Source organism: Strix uralensis, chromosome 1 (assembly GCF_047716275.1).
Source record: "Strix uralensis isolate ZFMK-TIS-50842 chromosome 1, bStrUra1, whole genome shotgun sequence".
Classification (NCBI taxonomy): domain Eukaryota; kingdom Metazoa; phylum Chordata; class Aves; order Strigiformes; family Strigidae; genus Strix; species Strix uralensis.
The window spans coordinates 39,993,078-40,018,765 of record NC_133972.1 but is presented as its reverse complement, the minus strand read 5'-3'; the positions used below and the strand labels follow the sequence as shown (position 1 = coordinate 40,018,765).

The following is a 25,688-nucleotide window of genomic DNA, read 5'->3' as shown; positions in this document are numbered from 1 at the left end:
GCCCTTAAAGAACTACTTCTTTCATTGATACACGGCCTGTACACAAACAAGATAATTGCAGTTTAAAGAAAGTGTCTGGCATTTTTTCCATTTGTAACAAAGCCCAGAAATCACCAAATACTGATTGGTTAATCAGAAACACACAGCACAGATCAGCATGTGGAACTAGACCATATGTGAAAATGGGATTGTCACAGCAAGGACACTAAGGGTCACAGGACATACCTCTGTAGGAAATCAGTCTTCATTAGTTCGGCTGCTCATGGAACAGTTTGTTAGTATTATGTTCATCCATGGATGTGCAATCATTAATAAAATGAAGCTATAAGTCACTTCTCAGAAATATAATACAATATATATGTACCCTGCCTAAGCAATGAAGGAATCCGTAGAAATGCATATCAGATGTATTATTTACAAATGTTATATTTTGCAGCATCTTGACATCTGCCTGTTTGTAAAGGCTATGGCTGATAAATCTCAGTGGACAATAAAAGCATTTATTCCTATACCACTGTAAAAGAGGCTATGTTTCATCTGATGGTCAAAACAGTTGCAACTTCATTATTGGAAAATAAGATCTTCACTGGCTGTAAGTGAGCATTACATCAAAATCAATACTGATGATTGACTGTAACAGGGGAACTGTCAGAAACATACATCAAAATTTCCTTATAATACCTAGAAGGAAAAGAATGTTTTTTTTTTTTTTAATCATAATTCACATAACTAACCACTCTTCCCTAATAGTTCTGTGTGTCTTGAATGGGTAAATCTGAAATTTAATCAATTTACATGTAAGCAGGGGTTAATTCAAATACAGGCCAAAAGAAGGGCCAAAGTACAAGTGTTTAGTTCTTCAACTGTGGTAGATATGTGCTGTAAGCAGCACCAGAAGATTGGAAAGGCTACTTGCATACTTAAACAGCATGAAAGAAGCTGACAGTGACTGTCAGCTGAGTTTATGAACACGTGGTCAGATGTGAAAAGCCATCTGTTTTAGGGAAGTTAATAATACGACATCAAATATCTGGTAGTGTTAGTTAAAGATGGTTTCTACAAATTCAGAAACCACAGGCAGTACTCTTGATCTATGATTAGGCTGTTTTGGATTCTATAATCTTGAAGCTGACAAAATATTTTAAGAAATTAAATGGAATAGAATTCAGGTATGGTTTTGTTTAATAGCATTTAATAAGTACAGGTTACCTTTCTCTTCTCTTCTCAAGATAGGTTGACCACTGTCTTCAGTTTTGAGTATGACATCATTTCAAAAAATAAACTACTTTAATAAAAGCCCCCTTTTGATTTCTTCATGCAAACTACATTTCTCTTACTTTAAAAGTGAAATGTCCACATTAGTTTAAAGGAACAGGATAGATGGAGCTTTGATTTGACTAATTTAAAAATTAAAAAGTATTTTTAAAATACAGAAATCTGTGAAATATGTACAATATCTTTAAGGTATGTTGAAAACAAACAACTTTTCTGAAGAATTTTTTTTCTTCTTGATATATAACATACATAACCCTTCTCAGATAGAGCGTTGCTCCTTCCCTCTCTTTTTCTGACTACAGAGATTGGCCATAGATGAAGATTTAGATTAGATATTTGCCAGCACACCAGATGTCACTGTTACCTGAAGCAGAACTCCTGTTCACATAATCAAAAGTTAAATCAATTGCTAACTTGGGAATTTTTACTCCAGCACAGAGGCCAGCTGGGATTTTATTGCTATCTAAACGGCAAAGACCAGGGTCTGCCTTCTGGGTTCACCTGGAAGGGTTTAGGTTTTTTTACTCTTAATTTTTTTTTTTTTTTTTAAATCCTAATATTGCAGGGAGGTAGGGCTGCTGGTGCCTGTGATTACATCTGTATTCTTTCCATTGCACAATATAATTTTGGGTCTCTCATTATTTATCTTAAATTTCTCGTTTCAGGTAGAGAAGTATGTAACAGTATTGTGGATCTGATGATCTGTGGACATTTTTGATTAATTTTATTGCATTGTCATCTGTGACAGCAATGGATTGAATCTGATGTCCCAGATGTTTCCCTCAGTTCCTATCTTTTTAAATAAGAAAAATACAGAGCAACACTTCCCTTCTAGATTTTTATCTCTAGTTTCTGGCCATCAGCAGTTCAGAGACTTTCTGTTATAAAAGTTGCAACTAGACTATAATGTTTAATAGCTCTTGATCTCCATCTTCCATCCGTTTGCTTAAATGCTATGTCATTCTGTGGATTGCCAATTCTAAGTCAGGAGGGTTTGAACTACTCCCTCAGGTTATTCTTTCTGCCTATTTTATTAAAAATATGATTTTATTACTATAGTAGAAAGAAATTGAAAACTAATAGAATTTACTCTTCTATCCACAATAAACCTTTGGATGGATACTTAATGAGAATGTGTATATGTGGGATAATCAAACAAAGCAGTTCCCCTAACCAGCATAGGTTAGTGAGACAGGAAATCCCACATTTCTTACTCAGACACAGTTTCTGTAAAAAAAAAAAAGATAAGTTTTTGTTATCCTATAATCTAGTCAACTCACGTTCTCTATCAGATATTACAAGATGAGCACTCCTTGTGACTCAATATGATCAACTCTCTCCTCCCCCACTTTCAATATCAAAGCTCGCACTGCAGCTTCAGCAGCTTCATTAGGATTCCTATTCTATGTTTACAAGGAATTATCTTTCTGTAGTCAAACCAGTAATAAATTCTGTTGATAATGTTATTAGGAAAGTAGGGCAACCCAGATTACAGATCTGTCTGTGACACCAAAATAGTGCATATTCTAAATTGCCATTTAAAATAAATGGGGTGAGATGGTCAGTAAGAATATTTAAAAAAAAATCACTTAAAATCCAAGTCACAAAGTACCACACTCAAAAAGAAAACAAAAAGAAATAAGAAAATACCCTTCAAAGCAGGACCTGTAAGAGAATATCCGCTGTATTCATACAGTTTTTCTGGTACAGCTTAAAGTATTTGCTCGGAAATTCCTGACAAATGTATTTTATTCATTATATTTTCAAATTCCTTTATGACTCCCTGGAAGGCATAAAGGGACAGATCGACACCCATATAGAAAGCAGAGAGTCATGGCATCACTGCTGTACAATATGAGAATCTGAAGGAATGCTCCTCTTCCCGTGGCTGTCTGGGAGCCACTGTGAAGATTCTTTGCCTGCTTTAGATTCATCTGAAGATGAACTGCTGTGGGGTTAATCACAATAATTATGTACTTTCTCCCTCTCTAAGAAGCATTATTTGCTCTGCATCTCAGACCGGGGATTGTGAAGAACGAAGTTGAGCCTGTGCATCTGCTGTTTGCTGAGTGCTGACTTAATCCCCCCCTATCCTGCTGTCCTATGTAATTATTTTGCAGAGTGTGGGTGAAGAGGAAGACCTGGATATTATGCATTGCTGTTTTCCTTCTCCAGACATGTAGTTTAGACCATTTCTGGAATTGCTGTCTTTTTATCTCCTACCTTGCCACGCAGAGGAGAGAAGCACCTATCTTTACAATGGCATAAAACTGAAACTACGTACAACCTGAACTAAAAACTGCACTAAGCAAACCTTATCAAGTTTCTCATTAGAAAATATTTTTTATTTACCAAATGTGATTGCACATGCAAGCTTTATTTAACTAGTTTATTATTTTGATTGCATACCTCCAAAATATGTTTTCAACTAACGTAATTGTGTTAATTTGCATCTTGAAAGGGCACCTTTGCAAAACTGAGCATTTTATCAAGCTTATTCCTGCTGAATCAAAAGAAATTCACCTTCAATATTTAACACTGACTGGAAAAAAAGAAAAACAAAAAAGCTCAAATCTTCTAACCCTAATACAATTAAAAAATTAAATACAAAATGGATTTTCAGTGAGATAGATATAAAAATAAATTATTTCTCGTTTTCAGGGAATTCTTAAAAACAAGACCTAAACCAACAGGATGTGGTAGAGGTAGAATCCCTTCCCCCAGCCTAGAGACAGAAACAAATCAACTGTCCTAGTCAATAGTTGATTAAGTGGTGGCTGTTCAATCGAAAGTTTAGCAATATATTGCACAGCTCTTGCCTTGATTTTACTGACACATGATTTTAAAACTTTTTACTCAAACTAGTGCTCAAGTTTATATTTGTTGTATTTGTTCTAAGAGAGTTGGGGTTTTTTTGCAAGTCAGTACATAAAGGCTTCTTTTGATTCAATGGAAATGCCCTTAATGCAATTGTCATCTTTTTTTTTTTTCAATTAGGACAAACTACATCAATGTAAACTGATTTTTAATTACTAAAATTCAAATGTTAGGTTATATAACTTTAAATCAGTAGAAAATAGAATAAACTGTTAAATTCAAGTGGCTTTTGAACCTAGGCAACTCTAAAAGACCTCTGATTAGTGACTGCAGCCAGCTGAACCACTACCCACATGCTTGTTCCCTCTGAACTTCATGGACCCATGAAAAGACCAAATGGCACATAGTATATATGATCTTTTCTTGGGCCTGGTTCATACATATACCTTTGTACAAGAGAACCATGGCACTGATGCTGCTTTTTGGGCCTCTAGACTGCAAACCTGAGGTAGAAGAACATGGTATAGGGAATCACACTGGTATATCACAACATTTGTTGGCCTCTACAAATGAGAGAGGAAACTTATTTAATCTAGAAATAATATTGTATGCAATCATCCAATAATTCACAGATTAAATAATTTGTTATACACAAAAAGGAATGAAAAATCCAGATTAGCAACACGAAAAGATCTCTTTGGATGTATTCATAGGTGACTAATTTAATTATGTGAAATCTCATAATTTAATTACATTATTCCAAATCTGATGAGTTGTGTCACAGTAATGCTGATATAGGCAAGACTAAAAAAATGGGGATGTAACAGTCTGCCTTGTTATCAGTGTGTATGTTGTCACAGCTTCTCAGTGAACTGTGACTGAGATGTATTAGCAGGTCAAAAGGGCAAAGCTCTTCAATTTTTTACAGTTCTAGAAAATGGATGACATTCGAAGAAAAGCTTAGTCTTAGCAGGGGACCAAACAAAGTGATTTCTTTTTCTATATATATATTCTTAAAGAAGGAAAAAGAAAACAAACAAATGCAGACTCTGTTATTAAAAGGATCTACTTCATGCTAGGCTACTTCTATATGTTTATTGTGTACAATGTACTGCTTACACCCCCTATAAAGCTCACACAATGATTTGGATAAAAACAGAAAGAAAAGTGCTATGAATCTTGCTTCCTGGAGTGGCAGAGGTTGGGCCAGAGGTGAGATTTCAATGAATTACACTCATAAGTGCCCATCAATTATAGATAACAGTATGGTTAGATGCATTATTTTATCTCAAATTAGGGCCATGCAATTGGGTATTCACAGGAGCTCTCTCCAGCAGCTTTATGCAAGTGTTGGCAGCTGAATGAGGTTGGATCTGACTATGCCTTCCTTAAAGAAACAGATAATTAAGTATCTCCCAATCATCTGGCCTCTGTTTTTTTTTTTTTGCCTTTTCAAAAGGTTAACACTTGAATGCTTTAACATCTGAGTAATAAGAAAAAGATGTGGTGACCTGCTAAACTTTCTAACCTTTATTACTCTCTAAGACATTTTTAACATTTAAAGTCTCTCAATAATTTTGCTAATGCTTAATATTTTTCCATTTAGGAAAGCACACTCTGCCTGCCCTCTGTGGCAAGACGAAGACTCAGGATAGCAATGTAATCAATGGAGGAAACGCTGCAAAAGTTAGTAAGTTTGTTGCAAAGGGGGACAAGGGAGAATGCTCATTATATATTTCTATTTCAACAACTCTTTTCTAAAATTAATCACATTTCTCACTAGTGCATGTGTTTCTAGCATACATAAAAAGGATGAAATATCCTTTGATAGTCATGCCTTGGGCTGAATTTCAGAGGACATCATTTCAGTCTTGGACTCCCCGGAAAATCATTTACATCTTTATATACCTGTTTCACTATCCTTGAAGACCTCATCTAAGTCTTACATATTCATGGGCTGTGAGAGAGAAATTATAATACACATAGAGCTAATGATGCAAATATCATTGAAATTTAAATTATCTCTTCCTTAGTAATTTTGAAATGATTTCTAGAGTGTTTAAGCACAAATTATTATTTGAAAGACAAAGCCTGGCCTCTAAAGGCAACATTAAAACTAGAGATGGGGCAGGACACCATGGATCCGTAAGCATTTTCTCTTTCAATTTCCTACTGCCCAGAAATGCTTTGGAGTTGAAGCTGGGTCTCTATAAACCATTTACTTGCAACATGCCAGTATTTCCTCTGTAACGAAGGCCAGTACAGGCAGTTCTACACATAGCTGTAACAGGATTTCTTCACTTGCTTGCACCTATGGGTCCTTCTTTTAAATTGTGGAGAGATTACTATATATAGAAAGGCTTGCAGCCTGCAAGTTGATGGGAGACCAGTCTTGGGTCCGTCACTACAGTAAAGACATGGAGGTGCTGGAGCACATCCAGAGAAGGACAACTAAGCTGGTGAAGGGTCTAGAGCACAAGTCTTATAAGGAGCCACTGAAGGAACTTGGGTTGTTCAGTCTGGAGAAAAGGAGACTCAGGGGAGACGTTGTCGCTACCTACAACTACCTGAAGGGAGGTTGTAGCAAGGTGGGTGTCAGTTTCTTCTCCCAAGTAACAAGTGATAGGATGAGAGGAAATGGCTTCAAGTTGCATCACGGGAGGTTTAGATTGGATATTAGGAAAAATTTCTTCCCCGAAAGGGTTGTCAAGCATTGGAACAGGTTGCCCAGGGAAGCAGCTGAGTCATCATCCCTGGAGATATTTAAAAGATGCGTAGAAGTGGCACTTAGGGACATGTTTCAGTGGTGGACTTGGCACTGCTAAGTTAACAGTTGCACTCAGTGATCTTTAAGGTCTTTTCTAAATGATTCTATGATTCTATGGTCATGCTTCTCCAGTAACGTTTCAGTTACGGTATTTTGCAGGTGACCTGTGTTCAGAATCCATTAGACAGGATTTGACAGGATACTCCTGCTGTCCTTACGCTGCTTGCACACTTAAAAAAGCCAAAAGTTCTAAGTGGAAAGCTTGGCATACACCTCATCAGGCTTTGGATTCAGGACACCAAGGCTGAAAACTTATCCCTAGAACACCCTGCCTGTATTACCTTCTCCCTCAAAATGAACAAAGGGCTTTCAGCAAATGACTGCTACCCTGAGGAATTATGCAGTTCAGAGATATTTTTAAAAATGCCTTTTTTTTGCATGCCTTATAAGCATGTCTTGTCCAACCAAAAATATATAGAATTAAATGTTACACAAAATGCCATTCAAAGTAGCTATTTACCACGATGATTGTTGTGAATGGTCTATTTAGAAAGGGAAAACTGTGGTCAATTGTTTCTAAATTACTGACCTATAGGCTTATAGAGCCATTATTGATCAATTTCTGGGCAAGAGCACAGGGTAATCTTTCGTCATATGATTTACTTTAAATGATAAGAAAATTTGGTTAATATCCAAGGATGATTAAAAAAAAAAGACTTAACGATATTAAAAATATATTTTATAAATCCCTTCATGACTGAGTATATAATATTAATCTAGTGCTGTTAAATCAGTCAGTATTGCATGCCCTTCTGTAAATGACTGAACATTTGTCCTTTTCAGTATGTATATTTAGCACACTACAAAAAATATTCCTCCACTTCTTCCATAATGGTAATAAAAAGAAACTGATTATTTTTCACTTGTCCATGAAAAATGTCCGCACTGCAACCTGAATTTGATTAAGCTGGTATATCAAATATATATATGGAACTGTGCACACAAAGTAGGGCTTACAGGAACGTATGTACAAATTAGATGATTGCAATATTTAATAACTCAGTGAATCCCTGCTAATGTAACACTTTTTTTTTTTTCTGCATTCAGTTATTTGAAATTGAAATCACTTCTAGCCAGAACATGCCGTTCTTCTAGTGTTTAAATCAGCCCTCCTTTATCAACACACTGATCGTAACTGCTGTAATGAAACATCTCAGACCTTGAAAGTTTGCAACACACTGAAGTACCAAGATATATTTGTGAAAAGTTTTTCTTCTTTAGTATTAGATTATTTTCACATCTGTTTTAAACAGAAACAAAATAATAAACAATCCCCTTCCTTTCTTCCCAAGAATAAGACTTCACTGAACTATAAAAAAAAAAAAAAAAATTGTCAATCTTATTAAAGGTGATGGAATTGGAACACTTAAAGCCACTTTAAATGATCTTAGTTTGCACACTTCCCACCTTGGGCTTAGGCCAGGAAGTTCGTTTGTAAGAAGCATTTAATACTGCATGACTCCCAAGCAAAGGAAATTGGCTTCAGTGTTTTAAAATTTAAGGTCAGTGGATATTGCACTGATCCAATGTCATAGACACAAGACCCTATTGTTTAGATGTGAACCATCCATTTCACGTTCATTGTTATTTTTCTATTGCCTTTATTTGAGTCTAGAATCACCAAAAAACCCAGTCTGTGTGCGCTCTACCTCAACAGTAACCGCATTTAGTTTTGTTTAAAATAGACAATTAATCACTGCCAATATCTTTTTTTTTTCTCTGACAGTGCTTCAAGTTTGCAGTGGAATTAGAAAATGATTGTTAATTTACACATACAAGATAATTTTATGTGACTTAAGAAAGATTAAATGGAACAATCAGGAGTGACAGTGGAAGAAATTAAATCAGGATATGAATGAGCACTGTTTTATACTGTAGGTGTTCCTGCAAAACCTAATGCTAATACTTAAACTCATCAGTTAATCACTTCCCATATTCTTTTTCAAATATTAACCTTTTAAAAAGTTGAATTATCTTAAGAATAACTTGATATATTATTAGGATTTATTTAAAAAGTCCATGCTGAAAAAGAATGGTTCTCTTTTTAAACAGTTTTTAATTATTATGAGGCTTATATGAAGAGGAAAATATATTTTAACAAGCATCCACACAAGTGGTCTGATTATGTTATTCTAATCTGCAAACCTAATTATCACCTTCTTATGGAGTACAAGGAACAGCTTTAGAAGAAAATTAATGTATCCTATCAGTGGGACAGTTTGTCACTTTATTAAATAATCATCTTCTTTGCAAATAAAATTGTTAGAAGCTTCATTGTATTAAGGAAAAAATAAAACCCCTCACACCATTACATATTAAAATTAACTTCCCACCGTTTCTTTAATGGTCTATTAAGCCTTCACTGTGGTGGATTATGAAGTACAAATGAGGATATCAACTGTTTCTAAAACTGTAAGAAACAAATATGTTCTATGTGCGTTTTTTATTACTGTGAGTTATAATTTAGCAAACATTTAGACTATTTTCACTAGTTTCCAATGTAGAAAGTGTATATTAAATCCGAAGTAGATAATGCAATTTTTTTTTCCATTTTTTGATCTAAATCATAAGCTGTGGGGACAAAAGTGACAGCTCTCTATGTTTATCCTTTTTTCTGTAAAATAGACAATTCACATTCTATATTTCAACCTAGAAGACAAAACCAACCCAAGCGTAATCTGAAGAGTTGCCAAAGATGTCCGTGGAACAAATCTTTAGCCTGACCTATGCATGAAAAGTGGAAATTTTGATAGAAATACATCATTATGTAAAATATCATTCTACCCAAGACCAAAATTTCACCTCCAAATCTTCAAAGGCTTTCTGTACAGTAATTGCAGAATGTCACAGTTTGTGAACACATACCAGGAATCCAGCTTGTAAGCAAGTACAGGGTCATACTTGTCTGCCCTGTAATGAAGAAATCGTATTGGGCTCACCAGTAACTAAAGATTTTATTTCACTGGTCCTTGCAGTAAAAAACTATGGTGCAGGTTGTGGCCTTTGGTTTTTTTTTTTTTCCCCCTCTCAGGATACATATTATGACTTTCATGTAGAGCTAACCTGGATTATTTTTAGCTATCACTGATTAGGTTACGTTATTCAGTGAAACCAAAAGCTACATAAAATGAAGCCAATTTTAATGGAACTTTCATGTAGAAAGAGTTGTTAGCTAACAGATGGAGTATCAGCTTAAAGCTACATATAAAACCATACTTAGCTACCCCTTATTAACTATCTCTGGTGAATCAGTGTACATCACCTGGGATTTAGGTGACATAGTTTGTGTACATCGTATTTGCACCAAAGGTTTGAACTTAATCTCTAACACCTCAGGCAAGTGCTCTTACCTTTGCAGTTCTAGCCATAGTTTTCAATGATGTTACCTTCTGGAGTTTTCACCCTGGCATCAGGACAGCAGAATGAAGCCCCTTGGGTGGACCTATACTGTATCCACCAGTTTCAAGCTGTCCACGTGCTCTACTTCATATAAATAAACATTCACCATTTAACAAACAAATAAAACCCCAAGCCTTCTCTCATAAGGCAACCTGTACTTCACTCAAGCAGCACAGAGGGAAGGTGAGTCTTTATCAGGGTGTTGAAGCTGTGACTCTATCATTCCAAAGTAAGCACTGAAGCTCTTAGGATAGCAGCAATTGTGGGAGAGGCAAAGCTCTCTTTCTATCACTGAGGCAGGTTCTGATTTTTTAATCCAGATTAGCTTTCACTTTAAATAGGAAAAATGTTCTCACAGCAGGGAAACTATTTCCTGACCTGCACTATCATCTGAGGAAACTTTACTAGCTACATATTTTTTCCTCCTTCCAGAAAGCAAGATACTTTGCCCTTATAGGCAATCCAGAATTTCATAAATTAAAGAACTATAAAGATACAGTTAAATGTTCACCTCCTGTGGCTTGTGGGTAAGGTATATCCAGCCATCAAAAATGTCCAAAATTCTGTATTATTACACAAGGGACATTACCAGTAGTCTGTAAAATAAGACAATTAGTCTGAAATATTGGAAGGTTACTTAATTTTAATGTACAAGACAGTACTTGAGTTAATGTAACAAATCATAAAGTCAATGGTTTTTTTTATAAACTCTACCTCTCTGCATTTTTTAACTTATAAATGTGAAGATCAAAAGTAGGCCTTGTAATAAAAGGTGAAAAATATAAAAGCTCAGATAGATCAGGATTTCAGTGAAACACTGGCTGACCTATTAGAACTAATGTTTTTCCAACAGGTGTGGGCTTATTCCCAAATCTAAATTCTTGGAGAACAGATCAAGATACTATTCACAGTTAGGTATTTCAGAGCGCTCTCAAAAAAGCATAAAAGTGATTAATTCTAGAAAAATAGGACAGCAATTATTTAGTCTGCAGTGGTATTGATATCTGGCCTCATACTTCTGAGCAGACTTTGGTGAGGAAGGAACTCTTGTCTAAACTTTAATGTCACTTTCTCATTTTTTACAGGACACATTGGGCTTCCATTTCTATATGCTTCAAAAAAAAGACTGCATCCCTAGAAGCACTCTCAGACTTCGCACTGTAATGCCAAAATCCTGGCACAGAAACTGAATATGTCCTCTTCCAGGCTACAGGTTTTAGAGTGCTACCAGTTCAGGGCACTAAATGGGCATATTTATGGTTTGATTACATAACTTTATATTGTCAAAGAGTATTCTGGTAGAAATGTACACCACATGCAGCTGTACACCTTCCTATAATTTCATAGAGAAGAGAAGTGTTATGAAAAACGTAGACATTATATAACAAAGACTTCCGAAAAAATAATAAATAGACCAAACAAAGCAACATTTAAGACTTCAAGTAAGAGACATGGCTGAAAAGCACTTCCCTCTTGCTCTGTCAGCTTCTCCGTTTCCCTTTTTATTAAAACACTAAACCATGAGCATTAAGCAGCTCTTAAATTAGCTTTATAATAAAAATTTAAATCCTTCTTAACCAAGAGTATAGTTTTGTTGAAATCTGTATCCTTGATTATTTTATAAGGTTAAGGAACAAAGTAAAGTCAAGAAAGGCAAGGAAAAAAGGAGTAAAAAGCAGACAGAAAACCAAGAGAAGTCATAACATGCCAGAGAAAGGAAAAAGTAGGCAAAACAAGAATGTGCCTTTTAGCAAGAACAAATTCATAAGTTAAAATTCAATCTCAAAGACTTCCTTCACTTGAGACAGCTAAAAAATATTTGGTAAGGATCAATAAGTTGGTATAATGTGGCAGACTAGTGACCACTAGCTTGTGATACAGTACTCAACCACTGCACATTTTAACCCATACTTCAGCCGGTCTCCACTTTGTAATGGAGCATGCTTCCAGGATTGCAGAGCTAGTGCTAACTGAGATGGCTCTGGAAGTACAAGGAAGAAAGCCATAGTGGTATTGCCTTGTGCTTGTGGCAGTCTAAATCTACTCTAAACCTCAGAAGAACATGCGGTCTTGTGCTCCACACAGACCTTGTAGTGCCATCCAGCTTAGAAGTAGACCTGCACTACGCAGGTCAGCTGTGACTGTCCATGAATAATTTTGAAAAACTGGCAGAGTCAGAGAAGGTTCAGGGTAGCCTTGACAGGCATCTTCTTTCTGTAACTCTTTGGCAGTGCTTGCTGTGTCTGACTAATATGTCTCTCCAACAGGGACTGTTCTAAATCATGCCTATATATCCTTATCCTACAATTTTAGTGTCTTTGGGCATTGTAGGTGATGTCAAAGGAGCTTTGGTAGACAGAAGACTACTATGTGCACTTATGAAATATGTCAGATTGCAAACACTAGATTAGTGTCTGTGCTCTCTTCGAGATTTAACAAAGGCAGTTGAGAATCTCTCATTCTGGTATGCAGATACTAGTATACTATGCATTAACTATCACCTTTGTAGCAGGTGTGTCCAGTTTTCATGATATTTATTTTGCTTGTGTGAATAATGCAGTGAATAAATATTGTTAGTAATTTAAGCAACATAATTAAAAACTTAAGTCTTTCACCAGACCTTCAATAATACAAAAATGCCTCTTCACAAGGATAACAGCCTGGCAACAAGCTGAGAGAGTCAAATTCCCAACTGCTTGCTTGTTTTCTGCATTTCTGCCATAGGCATTTGTATTTGCATTGTAGTCCAGCTGCTATTTTGTTCTTTAGTCATTAAAACACTTTCCAAGTAAGAGAGTGTATCTGATTGCTCCTTGTCAGAAGGGGGAACTGAACCCCGATCTCCCTCTTCCTGGCTGACTGCCCTCACTATGAAGCCAGTATAAAAATGGTCCCATGGGTGCAGTGGCATGGCTGCTGGGCAGCTTTGCTACTGCAAGGTTTTTTTGAGGCACAAGCCCTACTTAGGTCAATCCACTCAGGTTTAAAAGTCCACAACAATTTGACAATTAAATTTATGTTCCCAAATCACTTTCACAGAACATTTACACTGCAATTCTCCATGAAATCAAAGCAGCTAAACATATTGAAGATTTCATTCAGAGTGAGTTGTCAGCTGCCTTGTAGCAGCAAGAAGAACATATTTCTTTGATTAACACACTTTTTTTCTTTCTTTGAACATCAACAAAATCTTGATAAAGAACTAGATTGACAGTTTAACACAGCCTTCAAGGCTTTACTATCAAAATCCAAATCACTTAAGAATCTTCTGCTACCTCTGCTACTATAGTTATTAATATATCATCATAACTAACAGAAAAAAAATCCAAGAAGTATTTTAGCTCATAAAAAAATCAATGCTGCCCTTGTTTTTAATATATTGTGAGCACAAATATTCTAACCACAGAGAAAGTTTTTCAGTTGGCCATTATATTCCCAAATCACAAGTTACTGTTCCAAAGAGCATTCGATGCCTTTAGACATCTTCATAATTGGCTCAGAAATAGCATGCTGCAAGAAAGGTTAACAGACCTCACTGTTCCTCATATGGACAAATCTTTATTAAAAAACAGCATAACTGAAAGGTTCTCAAGAACCATGAAACCATATTACTTGCAGCTGTTCCCTAAGTCTAATTTGAACAAAAAATGGCAAATCTAACAGACGGCCTCTTCCTCTGACTACTAAATCAAAATCCTAGGCAGCTTTTACCATATCTACCTATGTCACATGGATTCAAATGATAACCTGGTCCTGAATTTTAGGCACATCAGGAAAACAATTTAAATTGAATATGATGTTAAAATACTGTATTAATTTCTTAACCTAAGGAAATATTAATTGTTGCAACATCTAGGCACACTTTCAGGGATTGAAACTGGATATAATTTGAAAACTTTCCAAGCTTAACAAATTCCAATTACTAGGTAACAGTTTTTATGTCCAATGATTTTCTGCTTTTTCTATTGTGATCCATTTTATGCCATGACATATGAACATACCACAAGCATTCAGCTCATCCTCACAATCACTGATCAGTAAATGAATTCAGAATTCTGCAATAGCTGTTCATTAAAACTTTGAGAAACAATAACAAAATTATATTGTTCCTCACATGTTTGTTTGTCTTGTATCTGTCTTGACAGTTTCTTCAAAGAGTATTCCTGGGCCTTCTGAGCTGGAAGAGGTGGGTATTCTGATCCTTTACCCAACAATCTGCCACACACCTTGTTGATCAGAACCCTTTTACGCAGACCAGAACTGAGTATCAGAGAGAACTCAGCAGAGACAGGTAACATGCATACAATGTGTACTTTTTGAAGTGCAGAGTAGAGTCCCAAATTAACATGAAAAATTTTTGTTGGAGCAGGTTAGCAACATTTTTTAAATTCCCATAATTTCTCTGTCTGACAAAGGAAAAAGTTGAAAGCGGAATACTAGCGCCTTGAGCATTGGTGAGATAGCAAATGAACATCTGTTAATGTTCTACTTCAGAAGCAGATGTAGATCAATAGTTCCCAATCATTCATCAATATAGTTACAAGTGAAGCCAGGGAGGTACTCTTTCAGTGCCATGCTAGTACACGGAAATATCCTAATATGAGTAAGCCTGTTTTAGGAAGGGCAAGAACATAAGAAATTACATGATTTAGTCTCAAAATGACCAAAACACTATTCCCAAAACACATCAGATCTCCTCTTAGGCAGACTATGAAGTGCGGTGAGGGAAAAAGGCAGGCAATATCACTTTAAACTACTTTTATCTTTTAGCTAAATTTGGCTTGAATAGTAGTAGTGTCACATATCAAAATAAGCAACAGCCACTCCCTTTAAATCACTAAGTCAGCCAATATATTTCTCTGGCTGTTTTTTATTTTGTACTTTTTTCTGATAATCTATTTAAAAATGTGTAGCAATTTCACAAACACACACACACACATACATACACAAAGATACTGAAAAAATCAGTATTTTAGCTAGAAGTATATAACACAAAATATAAAAATAAATAATATGTATAAAAAGAAAATACAATTAAATATAAAAATAAAAATAGAAAATATAATTTGGGTACATCAATGCTAAACAGATTCAATACTAAGATTAATACTTCTCAGTTTTGATTATATACTTATGTTCTTATCAGGTGAAATAAAAAGAGCAGTAGTTATTAATTTACAAGTAAAACTAAAACCCAAAATTATTCTGAAGGTTATGTTAGCAACAATGCAGTTATAGGTACTATCATACAACTGTTTCTATCATACAATTTTCATACAAATGCGTTATATGAATTGCTCTATGTTATTAAAACCCCAGTAGTTTAAAAATATTTTCTTTGGAAGTATATATCCTATGTTAATAAAATGAAGATATACATCAGAAGTCAGTAAGAACTTTACCTGAGGGATATGCACAAGATTGATCTTATTTTGTAAGATATAGAAATTCTACTTTGCTATATACTGTAAGTTTGGAAATGCTTCTAGCTTTGCACATTTCTTAGAAAGGACTATGTAACCCATTGCAATAAAAATAAGAGACCTGAAATCAGATCAGAAAGCAGTCTGATTATTTACGTGAAAATACATAGACATGAGCCAGGCAAACTACATTCAAACAGAATAAAGAATAAAAAGGAAAATGTTATCTGAACTGATAGAGATGGCGACACAGGCTCTTTATTAGATACATTAAGTACTTAAAATAATTTCAGTTATATAATTAGCAAATATAAGAACTATAGGTTATTTAATCAGGAGCTGGCATATTGATTGAAAGGATTACTTTTCAGGTAATCTATTAAAAATGAATTTTGAACAGTAGTACTAAAATAGTGTTAGCAGGATTGGCTAAAGTATTTTAATTTTTTTTTTCCAATTACCTAGGTCTCTAATGTGACACAAACTAATTTGCAATTTCAGAGTGGAGAGTTGGAAGCCTGGGTATATTAGTTGTAAGATTCTGGATCTGAAGCAAATCTAGGACGCAATTTCTTGTGACTTAAAGCACAACTCAAGTAAAAGCACATGTTGTATATCACGTCAGTCTATGCTGTACTAAAAGAGTATTTGAGCTCTCCTCATTATCTATGGGTACTGTAGTATATGCCTGGATAACAACATTCTCTAAAAATAGGGGCTTAATTACTGGAATTAAAGGATTTTTAAAAAGCCCCATAAAGCACCTACAGTTCAGAGTAAAGGTTTTCACGTTGTGATTAAATTTTAATTTCTGTGTACTAAAGAATAATGTGTTTATGTTTATTAAATAGGAAGTGTAAAATTTATTCCTTAACAATTCATTTCATTGCTTTTAATGGCTTGGATATTGTCAATAATATTATATGTAAGTGCGCTGTGGCCACTTAGCAACCTTGACTGGATTTTGAAAGAAGGTTTTGTTGGTTTTGAGATATATATTAGAAATGGCTGCTGCTTAACTGTTTATAAACATGAAATATATCCACATGAAACTTATGTAAAGATTTGCCATTTACTTCTGAGATTTGAAGATTAATTGACCCAAAATGAAGTTTGAAAATCAGCTGCAAATATACATTGTTAGTATTCACTAGTTCTGATTATAACCTCCCCTCCAAAAAAAGCAAGCAATATTTGTTAAAAAACAATTGTATTACAAAGCATTTTATTTAATGTGTGCTCATGAAAATCAGGGAAAATAACCTTATTCATTTGTATAGAAATACTTGACCTTACTTTATCAGTAAGAAATAAATAGCAAGCTGTAGTTTAGTAACTAGTTTTGTTACAGTGTTTCACATATCTGCTATAGACTCCCTTCACATGTGAATTTACTACAAATGAAAGTAGTCAGAAACCTTTTTCTATCATTGTGTTATTGTTATTTCAAATGGTGTGTCTAAACAGTGGAAGAGACCAAGATTTAATTCCCCTGTACCTAAGTTTGCCTTTAACATGTTGTACTAAAAGGCAGTAGTTTTAATTAATTAGAGAATGTGTAGAACATCCAACAGGCACTTCAATCCATAGAAAAGGTTCAATGACCTACTCTGAGTAATGAAACATCATCTGTAATAAATTCCTTTACCAGCCTGACATCAGTTGAAGAAAATTAGATTTTATTGACCTTGGCATATGGATAGACCTGTTGTGAATCAACAGTTTGTTACTTGCACAATGCATGATGGGCCAATCCCTCTATATGATTGTGCACCATGTTAAACAATCCTTTCTCCTAGACAATGCAATGATTTTTGCCCTTTAACATGGCTATACATTTTACTTGACAATTTCTAAAGCAACTGTTTCTTTAACAACTGAGTATCATTACTTATCTTTAAAACACATAACTTTCCTTAAAGGAAAAAACATTCCCATATCTTGTCAATATTAACAGTATATATTTCAGCTGTTTGTTTTTAAAAGTGCAGAATGGCAGGTGTTTCACAACAAGCCCCCCCAATGGAAGTGCCCAATAAACAGATAGCCGTTACCATTATAACAGTACAAAACCTGACCCCATATTAGTCCTGCAGTAGAGAACCTGACAGCTGAGGACCCTGAGAATACAAACATAAATTCACTGCTCTGCTTAGGGTCTGATACAACGCTCTGCTTTCAGAGATGTACTTTCAAATAACAGGGGATGCTCAGGACGCAGGGACACCTACTTAAAATATATTTTATACAGCACACTGCTTCTAGTCTGCATGCGTCTGAACCTAAAGTTCGCCAACCACACCAGCCTCCCAGATAGCCACTACAGAATAATGTTTGAGAGTAAGAAGTCTCTCAAGCAGAGGGCCTTAGCCCATTAACACTTTCTAGAGAAATGATAAAAATATGAAATCTTGTATCAGAGAGAGGTGCAGGTACTGTAGATGCAGACGGCTGTCTATTTGCTCTGTAGACAACAGACATAGTTAGGCTAATTCAGCATTATACTCCAACTATCTTTTTTTTGTCTCAGCTCAGTAAACTCAAGCAGCATTATACACTTCAGACATTTTTTCTAAAGATGAGCTACTAGAAGTCTGACAAAAGAACATGCTTTTTTTTTTTTCTGTCTATAAACGTGCTAACCAAGAGCTAGGCAGAGTAGGTTGGTTAACTACAAGGCATCTCTTGCTCATGTGAAAATATTTCACACTCTATCACAAATATTTTCACCTTGCATTGCTTCTTCTGATGACTACAGTTGCAGTAATACTGCCTGAGTTCAGAGGTATTGTTCCCTGGAGTCTTATACTTTTATGAAAAGAAACCTGTGGGTTCAATGGGACAGGTAACAGATGTCTGCAATCTGGTCTCTCTGTGGGGCCAGTGTCTTCTTTTCAAGCGTTTTCAGCTCAGTCACAACCAGAAAGGGAGGAGAGGTTGAAGGAAAGAGATTGAAATGTCTGCAATTCAAGTTAGGAATACTGTGTTGATAATTAATATATTCACTGCAAATATGCAGTTAAGCTAACATAAGTCAACTTTAAAACAAAGTCTAAGCACATCCGAGAATGGAACATTTTATTCACTCCATGACAAATGATTTTGCTTTTAAACTGAGGTTGCTTTATGCAAAGAAAAGGAGAAGGTTTACACTGATCTTTTTTTTAATCTCCATCACCAAACTGGAGCTAGTACTGTCTTTCAACGGCAAGTGATGTGAGGAATCTCCAATATTCAAGATGAGTAACTGTGTTGTGGTTTCTTTGCTGCCAGACTGGATTAGAAATCTTTTATGATAAAGATTTTGAATACAGCAACAGTGTTTGCATGACAGGATTTTTTTCTTTCTTTTTTAGTCAGTCAAGATATGATACTATGATAACTACCTTGTATAGTGCAGTACTCAAGGTGGGACACATGGAAGAACTTGCTAAAGATTCATTTACCTGCCATTTCACCCACCTCTTCTTTCTGTGGCCTTTTCAGATTAAACCAGTGTCACATAACATGTAGGTCAAAACAAAAGCACAATTTCCTTCACTCATATTCATTAAAAGAACACTTATTCTCCTGGAGATCACTTGCACAAAGTAAATCAGTACTTTCTATTACTTAAAAATTTCCTTAGAGATTAAGTGCATAGATATTGGCACAAAATAAAAGCATAATTAAGCAAGTTGAGAGGGAATCTCAAAAGTACATGGTCAGGAACATGACACAAATCGACTTATTAGGAACAGAAACTTTTTCTGCTTTAGGATTTCTTCTTTATAAAAAAGGAAAATATATTGATGATTGAAAATCTGTAAGACGATGTACTTAAGACAGTAAATGCAATTTATAAATCTTACTTTAGTTTACTGAGACTAAGAAACATCTTTTATGCTATGGGGTGCCAGAGAGTCAAATTAGCATGCCTAATTTAACTGAATATTATTTTAGAATAGTTAGTATCAACTTGAATTATTTTATGTTTGATGTATTCTTTGTTTCCCTGTGTATATTCCAGTCACATAACTCATACATCTGTTATTCCCAGTATCAAGTCTATGATGTTTACACAGATCTCTCTGTAGGGCTTTTGGGCCTAACTGAATAATTATTTCAACATTGTGTCCTAAGTTAATGATACCGTTACTTGAAATGCTGTCTTTTGCAAGTTTTCTCCCCCTTGAGGTTAACTCAAGCCTTTCACATAGAAATCAGAAAAATCTGACCCTACTCTTAAAGCAGGAGATGCTGGGAAGTGAACCCAGCTTTCTCAAGCACAGGGTTCTCAGCTCTTCAGACCTGTAGAGTGGGTAATGTGACAGCTGAGATTCTGGGTTTTATGAACACATTTAAATCTTAATGCAGTGTCAGTACTGATTTCTGATAATGTGTGCTAATGATCATAAGATATGATTACTTAAAATGGTATATTAGGATTCATTCTTTAGACAGAGGTGGGGATGCTACTGTGTTCTTGCTTCCATTCTTTTCTATTTGACCATCACCAGAAGAAAAATTCTTCTCCTGCAGATCCATTTTTAGGAACAAGTAATGAATATTTTTAAATCACCGTTCCATATTTATGCTGAGCCTTATTTGGAAAACAACATGGGGCCATTCCATATTGCAGCTAACAAGTATAACATTTTTAAGTGATTAAGGCACGGCTTCTGAACACAGAAGACCCTTTTGACAAAGGGACTTGATTTCAATTTAATAAGAAACTGAAACAGGTGCTTCATTGAAAAGAAATGTCACAAGGTAGCTGCTAAATCATTTGAAGATTTAAAAAACAACAGATAATGTGGATTTTTAATTCATGAGTATTTACACATACTTAATCTTAGATTTTCCTAAGACTTAAATGTCTAAACTTCTCTAGGCAGTTTAGAAATCCACACCTTAATTTCTTTCTTTCTATTTTTAAAGTCAGTAATACTAAGTCTTTGTGTCCAAAATCTATGAACACTTCATAGTTTCAAAATGTGTCAGAGTTCCTAATAATTAGTTACCTACTTCCAAAGCATTCTACAATATTGGCTAGCAGTCATTAAAAAGTCCTTCTAAGCCTTGTGATATGCTCTCATCTTCATTTTGAGAAGGTAAACAAGTACTGAAAGATCTTGCTTTCACACACAAGTACAACATGTCAGGAGTTTCCCCACTGGTATGCTCTATTTACACATGAAACTTGGGATCAGAGTGTCAAGGAATGCCCTTAGGTATTTAAGGATCATTACCAGGATTTAAAGCAGAAGATTCTCCAACCTCAGACTTAACCTAAATTACTTCACTGAAGGAAATATAACACCTTTGAGTTTCAAAAGACCTCTGCACACAGTATAAACTTAAAGTTTCTCTTCACTGAGGAAATTTTTTACATGTTCATTTTCAGAGTAGAACCTCAGTGCAAGGACCTGCTTTACAAAACTGAATGATAGCTGTGGGAGCTCAAAACCTTGGAAAATCAGACAAGAGAAAACTAACATAAACCCCAAAAGAATTAGTTTTTTAAATCACAGGAGATATTCACATGTGAAAATGCAGGAGTTTCAAATGAGTATGTGCTATTAACTATGGAGCCCACTATGAATGTGACTTGAGTTTGACTTGCTGATGCTAAATCATTTAGATTGCACAGAAAATTCTACACTCTGGTGAATTAAGTCTTGTCGTTTAGCAGACATCTTAAAAAGCGTTTTATTTTCATATACTGCAGAAGAATACTGCTGCAACATATTATGGAGTGTTGCCACATGCAAATAACTGTTAGTGGAACAAACTATTTGTGAACTAACATAATTAGGAAAATTCTATTCAACAGAAATAGAAATTCACATTTTTTTCCCCACTACACAAAAGAAGAAACATTTTAAAACATCAGTCTCTTACAATACTTTGCTCAAGTCTTTACATTCTTTTTTAGAAATGCATAATCTTTCTGAATAGTCTTTTAGTACGCAGAAAATCATTGCTTTTTCCAACTTCTTTCAATATCTCAGTACCAAAGAAGGTAGGGACTGGAACTATATATTTTTGTAATTAATTTCCTTAAGATAATGTTAGAAACATCAGGTTCCTTAAAATATAGATGAATTTCAAGGTGAGTCTGCTAGCAGATGTTATTAATGGCATATGATTTATTGTGACATGAAATCTGATCTGAAACTCATGTTATTAGCTGAGCTTTTTATAAATTATAATTGCCAACTGCTGAAAATATGCAGAAAGACCACTGATAAACTAGCTTCATCTTCAGGGCCTTAGAATATCTGCATTTGCTAAATGTCCAATATCTCTAGTCATGCTGAATGAGTATAATACATTGGGATGCGCAGATTAGATTTGAGTTCAGATCTTTTCATAGTGTAATTCTTTCAGAATGAGAAGCACTGGAGGTAGGAAGAGGAGGTCATAGAAAATAAATGTTTACTACGGAACTTAGAAACATACACTTGGGTTCACAGTATGTCATTGCATAGATGTTAAACAGATTGAGTATTTAAGAAAAAAGCCCCCATCTCTGACAGCTAAATGCAAAATTTATACTTTCAACATGAAAACAGCAAGATGTTAGATAATATTCAAACATATTCAAACATCGTTCTGTACAGCTCTAAGACAACAGCACAAACAGCATATTTTATCATCACAAGGTCTATGAAGATTTGCATCTACACAAGACTTGCCAGGTCACCGCCATGGAAAACTAAAGAAAGTCTATAGGTAGGTTCACAATGACAAAACATTTGTGTTAATAATTATTTCTAGATATTCCTCGTTTATTCCCCATAACTTCGTATCTTACTTTCCTCTCCCTGTGTGCCTTTAAATGTTAAAGTCTCTGAAACATTGCTTTTACCCATCATAACCTAGGTGCTAAATTACCTAAATAAGAAGAGACAACAGAAGCATTGCATTATGAATATTATCTACTCCACAAACCAGATATTGCAAGAAGGTGAATTTACAGTACATGTTGTAATACATTTTTAACATCCAGAAAAGCTCTGAGATAACGTTGCAAATTCAAAAAGCAATACAAGGAACAGATGCAAAGTCTCATTCCTGAGATTTTTACATATCCAAAGTTGTTTAATGATAAAAGCATTTATGTGTAAAACGGCATTCACTTGCCCTTACTAAGAGTATATATGGAAGAGCCCCCTGTCAATGTACCAGTGTGCGTGTGGGAATGAAACATAAGGATCACCATCTGCAGCTGTCTAATAAGTGTTCTTCAGCGCCTAATGGCAAAGTGTCAATTCAGGGATCCTCAGATACCACAATGCATCATCTTGTCCATGCTAGTCTTACAAGTCAAACATTTCGCATGTGAGAACAGTTTATTTATAATGCTATTCATTTCAGCTGAAATATCAGATATAAAACAGTTACGCTACAAGCAGTCTGGGAGCATATACTCAATATAAAATGCACCAATTTCCTCTCTTTTCTAAGAATCAATATTTTCAAGGATGTGCAAAATTTAACCCCTCACAGAACATACCTTAATAACATGGAAAAATCTTTTCATATGCAAATATTTTTGGATTCTTACCTACTGTTGAACTTCTCCGGATGTTTTTCTCTCATGATATGGAATCTGTGGGCAATTGAAGCATCCTAACAGGAAAAAGAAAACTGTAAATCTATCATGACAGGAAAACTGCAAAACAGAAGGCCAAAACTTGTTTGTAAGGTGTCTTGTGAACTGTCATTTTCAACAAGAGCAAAGCTTAGAAAGCTTACAGGTAGACTGTTCCAAGAATGGTATAGATCTGAACTTACTAATTTATTACACTTGTTACAGCTTCCATTATTCCTTTTTACAAATCAGACATGATAGTTACATTTACTGAAAGTGTCTTCAACTTCTGTATAGCAAATATCATCCAGATCTGGTGAGGGTTTATAACAGGAACATTCATACAGTTCTTTCTTGTAGGAGTCCTATGCAAAGTCTATGAAATCTATTCCTTTAGTAAAGATGAGTGATCAACTCAGCAGAGTTACTTTATATGACTATAGCTTGATATTTGCATGTGGCCATTCAATAGCTTTCTCTAAAATTTGGTAGAAAACAGGAATAAATGTCAGGAGATGCCCCATTTGCTTTATGCAGAGTGTGAAATCACGTGGGGAAAAAATGGATTAATATAAAAAAGAGACTTGTTAATGAAATTAAATAGATTTTCTCAAAATATTTTAAAATGTAGTAAATGATGCTAATAACACATTTAAATAATGTGTATGTGAAATGAAAAAGCACTATGAAATACTTACATGTGTATAACATTGTAAAAAAAGTCATTATGGTGGTGGGAGTTGCTGAAAATAGAATATTTGGAACTGATGTGCTAGAATCCGTTTCCACAGCATTTTTGTACCTCCTTTGCAGATATGAAAATAATGTTTTCTTCATTCCAGATCATATAATATTTATTTCACATACTAATCATTAAAATTTACAAACTGGGAATTAAGAACATAAGAAGTTTTTTCATCTTTTAATGTATGTATTAAATGAGGTGTGAGAGAATGAAATCTACCAACTCTTCAGTCTTGCAGGAGATAGTAAACACAGAGAAATCAATTTGGATCATGTTTTTATAATTATGTCTTAAAATACTACATATATAAGAATATAAATATAAGAGTTAGTTCAGTTAGTAAGAAATTTAATTGAATTCCAGTTTCCATATAAATAGTTTGACAAAAACTACAAATAAAACTATCACTATAATCAACTATCATGTATACAAAAAAAACAATACATTGTTTATCAACTTAAAATATTATGAAATACAAAAACTAAGAATTTGAGAGAAGTACTAAATTCAGTATGAAGTCTGTATCTAGCAAGATTTTAAAGGATTTTCAAACAATGAGAATTAGCATTTGGGGGGAAAAACAAAATTGTATATGCTTGCTGACTCCAAACATGACTAAAATACTTTGTTTATTTTTATTTAAACCAATCAACATTAATACACATCTCACATAAGCAAGCAAGTATTTAATGCATATATATTGGTACCCATTAACATCAAAGATGGCTGCAACACTTTATGTCTAAAATAGTTTTTTATTTGATGGAATCCTAAGCAGGGCATGCTCTGGAGAACAGACTGGTCCAGCCTTCAAGGTTTGCATGAACTTTATTACCATGTCTGAGACAAAATTGTTCAGATAGATTGATAACATTTAAATAAACTTTTATGACTATGACTAAAAAAGCAATATGTAAGTCTTAATATTTTGCACACACCCTACCTACATAAAGATGTAGCATAGAATTTTTAGGCAAAACTTGTAAAACCAGTTAGCGGCATCACTAAATGCACTGATTCCATTGCAACACTCACTTTTATTTATGATCTGGTTATGTAGTTAATAAAGATGTGCATATTTTGTTGCTTTATGCATCATTATTTATTTATTTTTCTATTATCTTTAAGAATGGAATTGTCATTTAACATTTTACCATTCTACAAGGAAATAACAGCTAGTGAATGGACTGGTGTTAGTTATAAAATGTCTTATTGTTCTGTCCTGTCATTCAAACTGTCATCTGAAACTTTCAGTGCTATATTCTCAAACTGCACTCATCATCATTTTAAATTTATTTTTATGTGCAATTTTACAAGGCAAATATCCACAAGTATCCTGGTGATCCCACAGTTCTTGGAGACGGATGAAATAAAGCTGATAGTAAACCCTGAGACATCACACTTCTAAACAAAGCCTGCCAGCTGAACTAAAATAATAACTCTCTTAACTTTAGAAAGACCCATCATTCATACTTTATCCCACATTAGATGTGCCAACATTAGAAAAGTATATTTGTTAGCCAGTTCTATATGAAAAAGAAATAAAAGGACTACTGTTGGAGTTAACTGTTAATTTTCTATACACTGAAGCAAAAGACAGACCCAAGACAAAATGAATAAAGG

The 25,688-nt window shown here is 34.6% G+C and overlaps 1 protein-coding gene across 4 annotated transcripts in view; it reads right to left on the bottom strand.

Moving 5' to 3' along the window:
* The window catches only part of DGKB (diacylglycerol kinase beta), a 356,801-nt gene that overhangs the window by 119,252 nt on the left and 211,861 nt on the right, over positions 1-25,688 (bottom strand). For all 4 annotated transcript variants that reach the window (XM_074863476.1, XM_074863493.1, XM_074863484.1 and 1 more), the window contains one exon: positions 23,294-23,358. In XM_074863476.1, coding sequence (XP_074719577.1) covers positions 23,294-23,358 — 65 coding nt within the window. The remainder of the gene's footprint in view (positions 1-23,293; positions 23,359-25,688) is intronic.